General features: G+C 31.0%; 1 protein-coding gene across 2 annotated transcripts in view; it reads right to left on the bottom strand.

The window, feature by feature from the left end:
- Nucleotides 1–13,871, bottom strand: part of LOC129968698 (uncharacterized) — a 713,943-nt gene that overhangs the window by 74,179 nt on the left and 625,893 nt on the right. For both annotated transcript variants that reach the window (XM_056082857.1, XM_056082858.1), the window contains one exon: nucleotides 7,967–8,095. In XM_056082857.1, coding sequence (XP_055938832.1) covers nucleotides 7,967–8,095 — 129 coding nt within the window. The remainder of the gene's footprint in view (nucleotides 1–7,966; nucleotides 8,096–13,871) is intronic.

The following is a 13,871-nucleotide window of genomic DNA, read 5'->3' as shown; positions in this document are numbered from 1 at the left end:
GTATTTTGGTTCGTTGGATATTTTTTATTTATCGCTAATTCTAATTTTTGTTTAAGAGACAATTCCTTCTCACTATCGACATTAGTGTCATCATAATCTTCGATAACTGAACCGAATTATTTTGAATGTGGATAGGTTTGTTTGTAAAAAATGTTAAGAAAATTTACTATAAACTTAATCAGGTTTGAATTGGTTATTTTCTTTTCTTCTTTTTCATTTTCATTTTAAAAATCATTATAATTATGTAAATACCATAAGACATTTTCTATTTCGGTATGCCTTTCTTCTGTGCGATTTTTCAATGTAATATATAATTCTTCAGATAATGATGTGTGCTATTCTTTCAGTGACTGCAACATGAAATTTATTGTTGCATTAGCTGTTAATAAATTAGAATCTCTCCGACATAATGCCTCAATAGTCAGTTTTATTGGAAGTAGAGCTGATATAGTTCTGGATATTAAGTCGAATTCACTATCTGAAAAAATAATTTACAGGTTTAAGTCGATTATTGCTTTTTGGATTGGATTTCTCAGTTTCAAAAATCGTTCCATCATTAGGAATAAACTGTTCCAACGTGTTTTAGAATCTAATATTAACATATATTCTGTTTTATTTTCAGTTAGTATATATTTTAGTAATATATCATTTTTTATAGGGAACGTTTAAATATCTTAACAATTTTTCGAACTTTATATATTATAGGAAGCAATTAGTGATGGGTTAATGTTTCATCCTCATTAGCAATATCTTCTTCAACAATTACATTGTCATTACCTTCATTGTCAATATCACTCTCAATCCTACTCTCTTCAAAGTTGGAATCCAAAGTTTCTATATCCACAGTATTTGGATTCTTCTGTTCTTTATTTTTTTTGGTATAATACATCTATTACTCCTAATTGAATTCCATCACAATTGCTGATTTGCACCAATCAACTTTCCAACTTTTTTTGTAACTGTTGCTTCATCAGTCGCTATAGATACAATATCTTTCAGGAATAATCCATGTTTCGCTAATTTAGATTTAAGCAATTAATTAAGCCATTCATTAGCTAATTAATTTCGCCTGTTAGGGAGACATAAAAACAAAAACGCATATTATTTTGCTATATCCGCGATTCCTGAACATATAGTGGAGACAATTTAAAAAATTTCTAGTAAATACCGAACAAAACGGTATTTAAATTTGTGAATACCAGTATTACAAAATTATACAAATGGCTCAAAATACCGGTATTTGGTTTCCCGGTATTGCAATCCCTAGTCACAATGGAATATTGAACTTAGTCTTTTCTTATTACAGAGACTACAGGATAGTGAATATTAAATATGTTTAGAGAATCTCTTCTTTGTGAAAGAAATATTCGAATTTATTCTTGTGTACAATTAGTCAGAATATTGTTTTTTTTCTAAAATTGGCATCACATTGATCTGGTTTGATATAAAATAGCGCCAAGCTATAGCTAATATTTAAAGAATAATTTTTTTAAGTGAATGGCGTAAAAAAAATGATAGAAACAATTATATCAATACAGAAAAAAATTAACGAGAAAAAATTCAGAAAATATTTCTCTATAAAAATAAAAACAATTTCCTAGCTTTCTACTTCGCATACTATATGCAATTTATACAAAAAGAAAGCAGAATAGTTGTTAAAACATTCAATCTGGATATTTTGATTAATATTCACAGTTTAAATATATTCACAGTTTAAATATATTCGTGCATTCGATTAATATTCACAGTCATTTAAGTCCAAAAATTCATTTTTTCTTTCTCGCATACGAAGTTCACAGAAAGAAAGTATTGCAGTAGTTAGAAAAAAAAAAAAAATCAAACTCGAGGTTTTGGCGAACCTACACATTTCAAACTTCTCGGGGTAAAAAAAAAAGCAAACACATTATTAAATTATATTTGTTTATGAACATGATAATTTAAAAAAGCTTTAAACAAAAAGGATGATATATTGCGAATGAAAAATTAAGGCCAGAATTTGGAGTAGAATTGCAATTTTAATGATTTTATTCACCTACACCATGGTGCTTTTTGAGTTTTCCCTTTTACATGTATGTACAAACTGACTGTACATGTACAACATGTACTTACATCATTGTACAAACTAATAGATGATATCACTCTCCCCCGTCCACTTCGATTTCCTTCAAAATTCTATAATAATTTGCGCTGTCGATATTAAAACTGTGCATTAAATTTTAATTATGTTTTTGAGTTATTACACTTATATGCATATGAAAATTTTGATCAACAAATAATCAACTAATTGATGAATTTGTATTCAAAATTTGATACAAATCTACATCTTATTCTCGTAGTCCTTTTTACGTTTTGAAGTCATCGTGTTCATATTTACTTGGACAGTGATTCAGATAGGTTTATTGTGTATAGATTTCATTCAATATTTGATAGAAATCGATAAAGTTAGAGCAAAAGTCATGTACCAAATTTCATCCGTCAATCTGAAAGCGTCTTTGAGTTAGCATGACAGACAGACATTTATAATTCCAAAACTGTGACTTTTAGACTCAAATAAGTTTTGAAACGTAAAAATTAGGCAAAATCTCGAAGTGGAATATTTTAACAAATGCAATATTTCCGCTTTGTATTTACTTCAAGTATGAGAAAGTAAAAAGAAAAAAAAGCATTGTATGAGTCATATTTGTGTATAGAAAAATATAATATTAAATATTGGAACAATTGAATGTAGTTACTCTATTATAACAGTATCAGTTTTGTGTTTATAGAATACAGTTTGGAGATTGATCTTAGAAATAATTTTAAACGTTACTCAAATATCGAGGGCGACACCATCAACATGTTCATAAAAATTCTTTACCACAACAATTTAAAGGCATTGGATCATTGCGTCAAATTCAATTCAGGCGATTTCTAAATAGTAACAAATTTAATAGAGCGTGACTTCAGTGAAGTCAGATTTAGAAATCTTGGCCCTACTTTTCTAAAACTGAAGAGAAAGAATGAGAGCATCATTCCCTATATTTGTCTGAATGTTTTACAGTTGGATTTATAAAATACCTTTCTAAAACTAAAAAAAGTTCTGGATTCGTTCTCTCAATTCAGTTTTTAATGAAAATATCAATTCTTCCAACTTCTGAACATTTTCTTCCATTTTTTTTTGTTCAAGTACATATTGGAAAAATGTATGATTTATATGTTGAATAACAAAAGTCCTGAAAGACAAAAATAATAAAATGGAATTCAAAATTGAGGAAAAATACATGTTCAATTAAATAAAAGAGTCTTTGAACCATTCATTTCTGAAGTATTATTGAATTGTGAGAAATAAAAGGAAGCTAGACTCGTATATTAAATTACATATGCAAGTTTTGGGCTCAAAAACTAAACACAGATAAAAATTCTTTAATGTTCTTTTATGAAACAGTTTTAATGTTTTTCCAGTCTAATATGTGACAAAGCAGGAAACAAATATGGAACAACAAAAAAAAACAAACAAAAAAAACCGTGATTTTACTTTCAGTTGTCCTGATGATTTTCTTCTGAGTTTTCACCCAAACTCTGTGTCAAGATGTTAAAAATTTTCTTTTATTTATCATAGAAAATGTATAATAGATATTTCAGAATCACTGATAAAAATTATGTTTAAGATTAACATAAAAATATTAAATACAAGTAAAAATTGTTTCTTTACATTATGAAATAATCTTTCCCAGTGCATTCCATCATTAGAAGAACCTTAGCTGGAAAGCACCTTTTACAGAGTAAACATTCCCATTAGGGTATAGAAAAAAATGTACATAATATAAGCATTAAATGCTTGATTTTTCCGTCTTATTTGTACACATTGAGATAAGAGTTTCAAACTTGCAACTGGCAATGAATATTTGCACAATCCAGAAATCTTCCAGTAATCTATCAATTTTAAACCATAGAGAGTTGTCTCTCCAAAATTTTCTCGCATTCTCTCTAGTTAACTTGTCATATCAGAGAACGTCTTGCATAATGTATAATAGTCACGAAATATTAATTTTTGGAGTGAAATTAGCAGTTTTACTGAATTTATCTTTTCATCCTTGGCGAGTTATTTGGCGAACAATCTCTGGCATGTTGATAATAGTATTCGAAAAACGAATTTGTGTTTTTAACGCTTTTTTTTTCTAACCGATTGAAACAAAAATTTGGCACAAAACTGCACTTATAATCACAAAATCCCATATAAATTTGACAATTTTAAGTCAATGCGTTTTTGGATTATCGCTTTTACATGCTTCTGAAAGCAAAGACTGACAAATGGTCAAACCATTGTTGGATTTGTCTCAAAATTTGACAAAAGAGGGGAGTTTCACAAAAGAGGTCCACACTAAAGATATTAATTCTGTGTACTGAATCATATCTATCTAGTTCTCTTCATTTTGTAGTTATCATATAAACGTATATTCGAACAGCCGGATAGACAGACTTCCTCTGAACATATTTTACTCAAAATTTGTTAGAAATCTGAAAATCTTGTGTAAAGACATTTTTTTTTTTTTTTTTTTTTAATAATTGAAGACCAACAGCTGCATTTAATAAGTATCTAGCGGAAGCAAGGAAAAAGGCTGAAACTGAGTAGCCATTGATATGCTTAGAAGCGTTAGGAATTCTATTGACCGGCTTTACCAGTAGTGTCTGCATAATAAGGGCCAAATACTCTCAATAGTTGATAAGATCCTAGCAGTAGCGGTTCTAATTGCATTTGGTTTAGCATATTATAGCCATGTTAATGAGTCAAGGACTTATAATAAAGGGTAGTGTGACCTTATCTGCTGGTCAGAGCGACTTTGGGATTTCTGTAGTGATATTTTATTTTAATATTTTGCTTTTCATTTTGCCGTGCATGAAGAGAAAGTATTTGTAATCGTCAAATAATTCGACACTGAGATTTTAACAAATTTCCAAAGATAAAAAAAAATTATATCCGTCTGTGTCTCAAAATATCTCAAAAATGCAACGATATAAAAAAAACTGCAAAGATAAATTACACGATATCTCAAAAATGCATCGAGAGAATTATATGAATAAAATTTGGAATACATATTTATCATCAGATATGTAGTATATTAAATTTTAGTTTAAGTCTGATAAAGAAGTGACAATTGTTTGGTCTATATATTTATATGTATATGACCACAATAACTCAAAAATGCAACCTTTTAAATAAGTAAAATTTAGCATATAGCATTGTGGCCAAAATTGTAGACGTTAGTCAAATTTTACATCAAACTGGTGGGAAATAGTTCTTCAAAAATTTTACTCAGTTTCTTTTATTATGTTATGAAATATAAAAAGCGCATACTGCATTCCTACATGCATAATTAGAGGGCACTCACTTTTATGAACTGGGTCTAAATAAAATAACTATCAGATCTCAAAGATGTAGGGCCAAAGAATCCAGGTGCTCTGTCCAAAACATTCATTGTCGTCTTTCTCTCTACAGTACAGCAAATTTGAGCCCAAATCAAATGATATCTTAAAATAGGAATTAAGAGAAGAAATAAAGCTGCAACGGTTTGGCAGATGGTATATGTCCAAAAACGGAAGAGTAACTTTCGATTTTATTCCTAATCCAGAAATAAAAATAAGAAGATACCATCCACTGATAATTCAAATTATATCAGGACATGGGAGATTTCCTGCATATTTCCAAAGATTTGGAAGAAAGCAGGAAAATAAATGCATTTGTGGAAGAATCGGTACTGTTTACCACTATTTAAAGGAATGTATTGAAATCTCGAAGTTAAGAAAAAAATCTGAAAATAGTAAATAATGACTTAAGTACAGTACTGATGGTACCAGGGAGTCTTAAAACTCTGAAGGACATGATGTCAAAAATTGTCAGTTTTTTACCAACTATTTGAGAGTTTGAAAGTATTCAGTTTTCTATTGTTGTGTAAAGAGAATTTGAAGAGATATTTTGAATTTCGCGGAGATTTTCTCTTAGTGATGGCCATTTCATTGTTTTATAGGTAGAAGAAAGAAGGATAGTAATTGACCACTTTGTGGCCAATTACCTCGAAGAGAATGTCAGTTTGACAAATCGGTCAATGCAAGGATGGACAATGCTGAGGATAGCAGTTGGCCACAACAAATCCTGTCGATACTGCTACGTTCAGTGGTGGCGGGGTGGTCAGCTATACGCTAGAAGAAGAAGAAGTACAGCGAATTTGCTATATATATAGGAGATGCAGATAATTATAAAGGAGAACAGAAAAGGTGGTATTAGAATGCCTAAGCATACGAAGAAGTCATGGGGATTTGCGTTCGTTTCCCATTCCCTTCACTTTATAATATTTATTACTTGTATTAACTGTTTCCTTAACTATATCACGTTTAATGCATTAGATAACTAATGTGATAAATTCCTATATTCGTATTGATCAGTTTAAATTATGAATCTTTGATGTATCGTTTGGTTTTTATTCAGTAGTTTTTAAAATTGTATAAATATTTATAGGGCATTTTAAGAAGCGGTACAGAAAACAGAAATAAAATTTTTTTTATCGAATATTTATGCAAATATTGTGTGTTGTGTTTTTTTGGAAATATATATAGTTCTAAAGCAAGGAAGTGGTCTCAAAGAAACCTTTTCATAAACTATTTAATAAAAACGTTACTAATTTATCTGAATAAAAATTGTGGATATTGAAAAAGGACGTAAACTTCTCTATTGCTCATATTTTTAGTTCTCAGTACTCCAAGTGCTTTTTATGCTTCGTAATAGAGCGAAAAAAGTTAAGCATGTATTTTAAACGATCATTTCTCACAAAGTAAAATAAAAAATTTTGAAAAGAAATTACAATTTTAATTGTACGATTACATAAAAGCATCATTTATATAAGTTATTGTATTTTTGAGCAATCCCATTTACATGAGCCTGAATGTACAAACTAAGAGATGGGTCAACACGTTGGCGGATTTAGTTCAAAATTTTTTTACGATTTATATTATCCCATCGGAAGCCATTCAGACGTGGAGATAAAAAAATTCCAGTACGGTGTTTGGTTTTCGCCATCCAGGTGGGTACAGAAATAGTGTGCAATGGCTACCACCTACTGATGACGAGACGTGGCTTCTATGGGAAGGGTTGTACCGTGGCCGGTGATGGAACTAAGAACTCAATTTTAGTTCCTGCCAATACTGTTGTGGCGGTCCGGATTTTTCCGTGTACTTTAGGGCGGGTCGGTTTGGTTTGGTTTGATTATATTAACGTCCCGTTTGAAGCAACACTAGGGCTTTTTTGGGACGGACCTCGTCATTTTGAACCGCGGTCAGATGACGATCAGGGCGGGTCGGAGTAATCAATTTGTGTTTAGCAGTTTATATTTTCGATGATAAAAGTGTACACACCATTAAACCATAGTTGCACTTATTGCACCAGTGGTTTAATAAATTAAGTATAGTTAGTATATTGTTTAAATATCATTTTTGGGTCTCTTAATGCTCTGATCAAATTGGGTGAGACGAAAATAGCTGTTGCCTTTCGAAAATTTTTCCATTGTTACTATAATCTTGAGAGTTTTATTATTTTTAAAACAGTGCAATCTTGAATGCATACTTTGAAACAACAATATCTGAAATTTTCTTTCGATAGTAGATCGGACAGGTCACTAGAGGTTCAAAAACAGGCGAGGTTTCTTTACGACCACCCTACATTTCGTATATATCACATACAACAAAATAAAAATAAAAACTCATACACTGCAGCATTGAAAAACCATAAAAATAAAGAGCACAATATTCACAGCCTGTCACATACGCATTCTGAACAAAACTCGTCATTGTTTAGCCGATTTAACATCATATTTCCTCGCCCACCATTACCAAAAATGCGGGACAAAACCAATAGCAGTAAAATATTCACTCAAATGCACTCAAGAAGAGAAAGAAAGACAATAAAAAAAAGTAGAAGAAAGAAGATACTACCAACCTGTTCCGGAACGAGTGAGTCATGGATGTCCATATCTCCGATCACAAAGAGGCACTCTCCACAATGGTCCAGGAGGACGATGCAGGTGGCCGTTCTAGCATCTGCCACTATCTTTATGCCGCTCGTATCCTGCGCGAAAGAAAAGACAAAAGCATTCTTATCGTTTGCGTTGGATGCAGCGGAACTTTCAAAGATTGATGGTACCCCCGGAACGCAGTTACACTATATCTTTTTTCTGTGTGCTAGACAGAATAAATGCCAGACTGTCTTCCGCTAGGATTCTTCGGTTTAAGATTTACTTCGGAGGTTAGGACTCCAGGTCAGTGGCGTAGCTTTTATAGGGATTGGATGCTTTATATTTAACCTTTAGACTACTTTTTATTTTGGAAGCCCTTTTGAATGTGAGCCTTTTTCAATAAAATTTCGTTAAGCTCTGTTGAGGTTAGTTATACTTGATCCTAAGCAATGAATCCTTGATTTTATTATATTATATGAAGGGGAGGGGAGTTTAGAGGGCGGACATATGTATATGTAACATTATTTGTTGTGAAGCATGATGCAGTTTGAAGACAGTGAAGATACTTTTAATTTTTGTGACGTCGTTTTATTTCATTTTTGAAGAAGCAAGCATATGTACAAGCGAGGAGCACACAGAGCGACACAGAGAGGAATGAGGAAAAAGCTCTTGGACATTTTATCCCTGGTCTTATATAACCTATGATTTTGATAGGGAAAATATTTCTTTACAGTGCTAATGTATTATGAGATTTCAATAGGGATTTTCGTTACAGACGCGGAGAAGGTAGGGGAAACACAGGGGGATTTAAAAAAAGAATTTGCCTGATCAGCGGTATTTTATCTCTTCACGCGCAGTGTGGGAAAGTTAGATTTTAGCTGATTCAACAAAGCTTTTCTTGAATTAATTAAGTAGAGAAAGTGGAATTGGATCACGAAATAAGAGAATATTTTAGAATGAAGTTACTATGGGCTAAATTAAGATAAAATCTTGGATATTAATTAAATTGAAATTAAGAGTTTAAAATATCATTACATATATATATATATATCCCATTGGATCATTAGGTGCTATAAGTATTCTAGATAAGAGAAAAACAACAACAAATACCTTATATTTTTTCAGGATTGTTATAAGGAATACCTATAAATTAATATCATGTGTAGTAATGTGCAGAGCATAGCTTGCTAAGCCGAATTTTGCATATGGTACATAAGTTTTGATCCCTTTTTCCATAGATTCTTTTGAGCTCGGAACCAATGGGACAATATTCAATGAGTTTTAGAATTTGTAAAATATTATTGGGGTTTATATTCTATTTCGTGCAACGCATGCAATAGGTTGGTAGTATAAGGACAAGTTACATAAAATAATTTTTATGTACAATATAAATGCCATTAAAATGAATGATTATACTTAATGTAGAATATATTTTACAATAGGATTAATTATACTCGGATACAATTCAAATTGACAGAACAATTTAGTCTTTAAATTACTAATAAAAAAAACTGATTTTAAAATGGTTTTAAATTTTATTTCTTGACTAAATAATGTGAGAAAATACGTCATAAATTCTATTATATGAATTATGGCTGATTCAACTAGTTGCAAATCGGCAACATTAGATTTTACATAGAAAAAAAAAAACTAAGAACCGTGATAAAGATTGATTTAAATAATACTTCTTCTCAAGCAAGAATTTTCAATTCAACGTTGAAGAACATTATCTGCATTTGTCCTTATTGGTAACAGCAGCCATTAGATCTGCAATCTTATTCTTCTAATACTTTGAAAGGCAAAACTGTATATGTTACTCAGTGGAGCACCCAATATTTTAAGGTCAATTAGTACGACTTATTACATAATTCAAAAAATGATCATTATAAGTTAATGTGACGCATTTAGTCCCATTGAAAAATGAATCCAATTTTTTATCCATGCAGTTTTACATTGTATTCATTACTATTATTCTATAATTTGTAAGGAAAGTATTCAATTTGTACGGAAATTACAGTCTAAATGAAAAGCAAATGAACGTATACCACTTTTTCACCATTAACACGTCCGCTGCTATGATTTACGCTTATGATTCGAACTATCTATCTAATTAGATTATATCATTTTTTTATCTCTTAATTATAGTAGAGAAGTAATTATCTGATTAGAGAGAAGGTGTGAACTAATAACATATCAGGTGTGAATCACATGCAAGTCAAAAGGCAATTAATGTATTAAGTATAAAAAAGATAACAAATGCGCTATCGATGTTATAAATGCAAAAACGATTAATCATATCCCAATTCTTGGCGACATTTCCAGTTAACAAGACCACCTATTTTAATGAGAAACATGCTATTGATCAAAATTAGCCCAAGTATAAATCAACTGAAGTGTACCTCATACATAACTACAAACAACTAATTGCATATTAAAGAAATTATATCCCAATTTACCTGTAATTGGACATGGAATTATAATTCTTTTATAGTCGTTTTCAATATACAAATAATACTGAATGTCTTTGTCAAATTGCTTTTAAATATAAGGATAATCAATATAATTGTATAGATTATAGATAGCTATATCTTCCTTGTAAACAAATATTACTTCTTTAATCTGCGATTCAGCTATTTGTAGCTATCTTCGAAGAATAAATTTGAATTTCCATTGTTAAATGTTGAACGAATTATAAAATAAATTCCATTCCTTTGTTGACCAGTTGATTCGCTGAGATTAATGTTCCTAAATATTTTTATTAAATACTTTGAGTAACTAGTTTTTAATGGCATTTTTAGGAAAATATTTTCAAATCTTAAAATATTTTCCTGGAAATAAAAAATTTCTACTAATATATAAACTACTCATAAAATGAACGCACTTTAAAAAAATTTCACTTTTATTTAGTACTAAAATAAAACCTTAACTATGACAAAATTTCCAAAGTTGATTTTAAAACATACCTTTTACTGAAGTCTAATCAACTTGGAAAAATAACTTAGTAATGGAAAAAAAATATCAGAATGAAATGCTTGTAGTAACAACAAAAACGATTTCAAATGCACTTCAAACACTGAAATATATTGAAGTTATTTTAAGATGATGTCAAAATTATGTTTGTGTTGCAACATTTTTGGAAATTATCTCGAAAACCGTCAAAATTTTTCTTAGTTTATGAGCAATTAAAATGTTAAAAAATTGTCCCGAGTTGTCATTTACTAAGTATATATGAGCCAACTTTGGTTGTCAAACAGTCTGGTCTATAGAGAACCAACAGGTTCTTTTATGTATACTTATTATTAGTAGAGAATATAATAGCAAAACTTGTTCATTGTAAATGACACCTAGAACCAGATACGATTAACCGTTTTTGCTGTTTATAGCATTGATAACACATATATAGTTTTTTCATGCTTTAACCCTTTACACTCGGATGGTGCCTCTCACCATTCAAGACGGTACATCATTTTGACATTTTATTTATTAAAAAAATATTTTTTGATTTTTAAAAATATACCTATAGAATAGTAAAAAGACGTAGATTAATTTTTCGGGGGGATTCAATTTAAAACAAATCATATATATATTTATTTTTGAAGCAATAAACAAGCCCTTGTATTAAATGATTAATTATGCATCGAATTCATTTTCCGACTGCAAAGAGTTAATAGTAAAAATAGCTTTATATGTTTATTTTTCATAACATTGTAATTTCCCCCAAAATTCCCAATAAACTGAATATTTCCCCTACAAATTGCAAAGTAAAATCGATAAATCTAATATAAAATTGCATCAGTAAGAAATTGAATTCATTTTTCACTGCGATTAAATATACCATATTCACTTATGATAAAACAAAATTCAATTCACCGCTTGATTATCAGAACTTGGCAACAGAATAAATTGCATATGTAGTGAAAAATTAAAAAAAAAGAAAAGTAATTTGGAAACTTTATATACAATCAAAATGTTTGGTTAGGCTGGTTTGATGGAGTTTATTGGAGCGAAAACCATTTATAATTAAACTCAAACATATGTTGAATATTAGATTTATTTTAAAAGTTTAAAAATTAGGTTATTTTCCAGGACTTGTCAAACTGTAAACTACTAAAAATGAGTGGCAAGTTAAAATTCAAACTTTGAAAATAAATTTAAAAAGTCAGATCAAATAGTAAAAGCCAATCATTTTTTAAGAACGTAATAAGACGGGGAACTTTATAAAGAATATATTTTCTAAAGTAATTATTATTAAGAGAATGAAAGCAGCTGACGCGCTGATAATGAAACTGTGGGCATCCTATTGAAAATGAGGATACGATATTGGCTTAGTTTAATTTAGTTATATTAACGTCCCATTGTAAAGTAACGCTAGGGCTATTTTGGGACGGACCTCGTCATTTTGAACCGCGGTCAGATAACGAGGACGACACCTGAGCTGGTACCCCCTCTCTCCACAACACACCACACCACACCACACCAGCGGGAGGACGTTTGGCATGACGGATTTAACGTGCAACAGACCCCCTGACACGACGGTTCTTCGGTGGAATCGGGTCTCGAATCTGAAACCCTACGGCTCAGAAGCCGAGACCTTACCACCAGGCCACCGCGGCCTACGATATTGGCATACTCTATAATGGGTACGGGTTCCCTCAAAAGCAAATGTTCATATGTGAGCCGTGTGTGGCTTAATTCTTAATCTGGTAAGAGCTGTGTTGAGTTTTCTACTAGGCAAACTACATCAATAATCATTTAGATGTTTAATGGCTTAAAGTTTATTTGCCTTTTTTTAAATTCTCCACTGTTTTTGCCATTTTAATTGAAGGCTGGATTTAACATAGTTTTTCTCGTATAAGTAGTATAGAGAAAACATTAGTTTGTCAAAAGTGAGATTTTGATAAATATTTACGTTTTAGACCTCTAAGAGTTCGAAAAACACATTTTTGGAAAATGTTCATCTGTATCAAAGATAATTCAAAAACGCTATGAGCTTGACTCATGAAATTTTGTATATGGTCTTTACACCAATTTTGTAGATTTCTATTAAATTTTGACCTAAATCCATTCAGAGGAAGTTAGTCTGTCCGGCTGCTCGAATATAAGTTGACACAATAACTACAAAACGAAGATAGCTTGATTTATAAAATTTGGGAAGCAGATTTAACATATATAGTATAGACAGCTATCAAATCTTGATCTAAACGTCAGAAAGGGTTGACTTCCTATTATTCTGTACCCTCAGAAGCATGTAAACCTGACATTTCAAAAACTCAATGACTTAAATATATGAAATCTAGTATGCGATTTTTTTACCTCTGTGTCAAATTTTTGTTCCAATCGGTTGGGTAAAATGTGTTTAAAATACAAATTCGATTTTCGGATACTATTAACTACTATATAATCACGAAATAACTCGCCAAGGATCCCATAAGAGAATTAATAAAAATGCTACATTCACGCCAAAGGTTGACGTTTCGTAACCATTGAACGCCAATGCCATGCAATGCGTCCTCTGTGATAACACTTTTATTAGAGAATATACGAGAAAGTTTTTTGGAGACCATCCCTACTGGTTATATCATTAATGGAACAGGTAAGATTAAAATATTGGTAGCAGATTTCGCTAGATTGTCCATCAGTTCAGTTCCCGATGTACTGACATGAGTGGGGATCTAGCTGTAGATAATGAAATCCACACAAGTAAAACGTCATACAATTCAAGAACGTTTAAAGTAGTGGAGATTGCATTCCTGAGGACAAAACCCGTGCCGTTAGGGTCCGTAGCCGCTTAAAATAACCACTAGACAAAAGTGATCACCCTTATACGGAGGCTGTTAACTGGCTTATGAAGCTAACACCACAAATTCAGTGGACAACTGAAACGATTGA

Source organism: Argiope bruennichi, chromosome 5, assembly GCF_947563725.1.
Source record: "Argiope bruennichi chromosome 5, qqArgBrue1.1, whole genome shotgun sequence".
Taxonomy (NCBI): Eukaryota; Metazoa; Arthropoda; class Arachnida; order Araneae; family Araneidae; genus Argiope; species Argiope bruennichi.
Note: the sequence above shows the minus strand (reverse complement) of the source record. Positions and strands in the feature narration are given on the sequence as shown.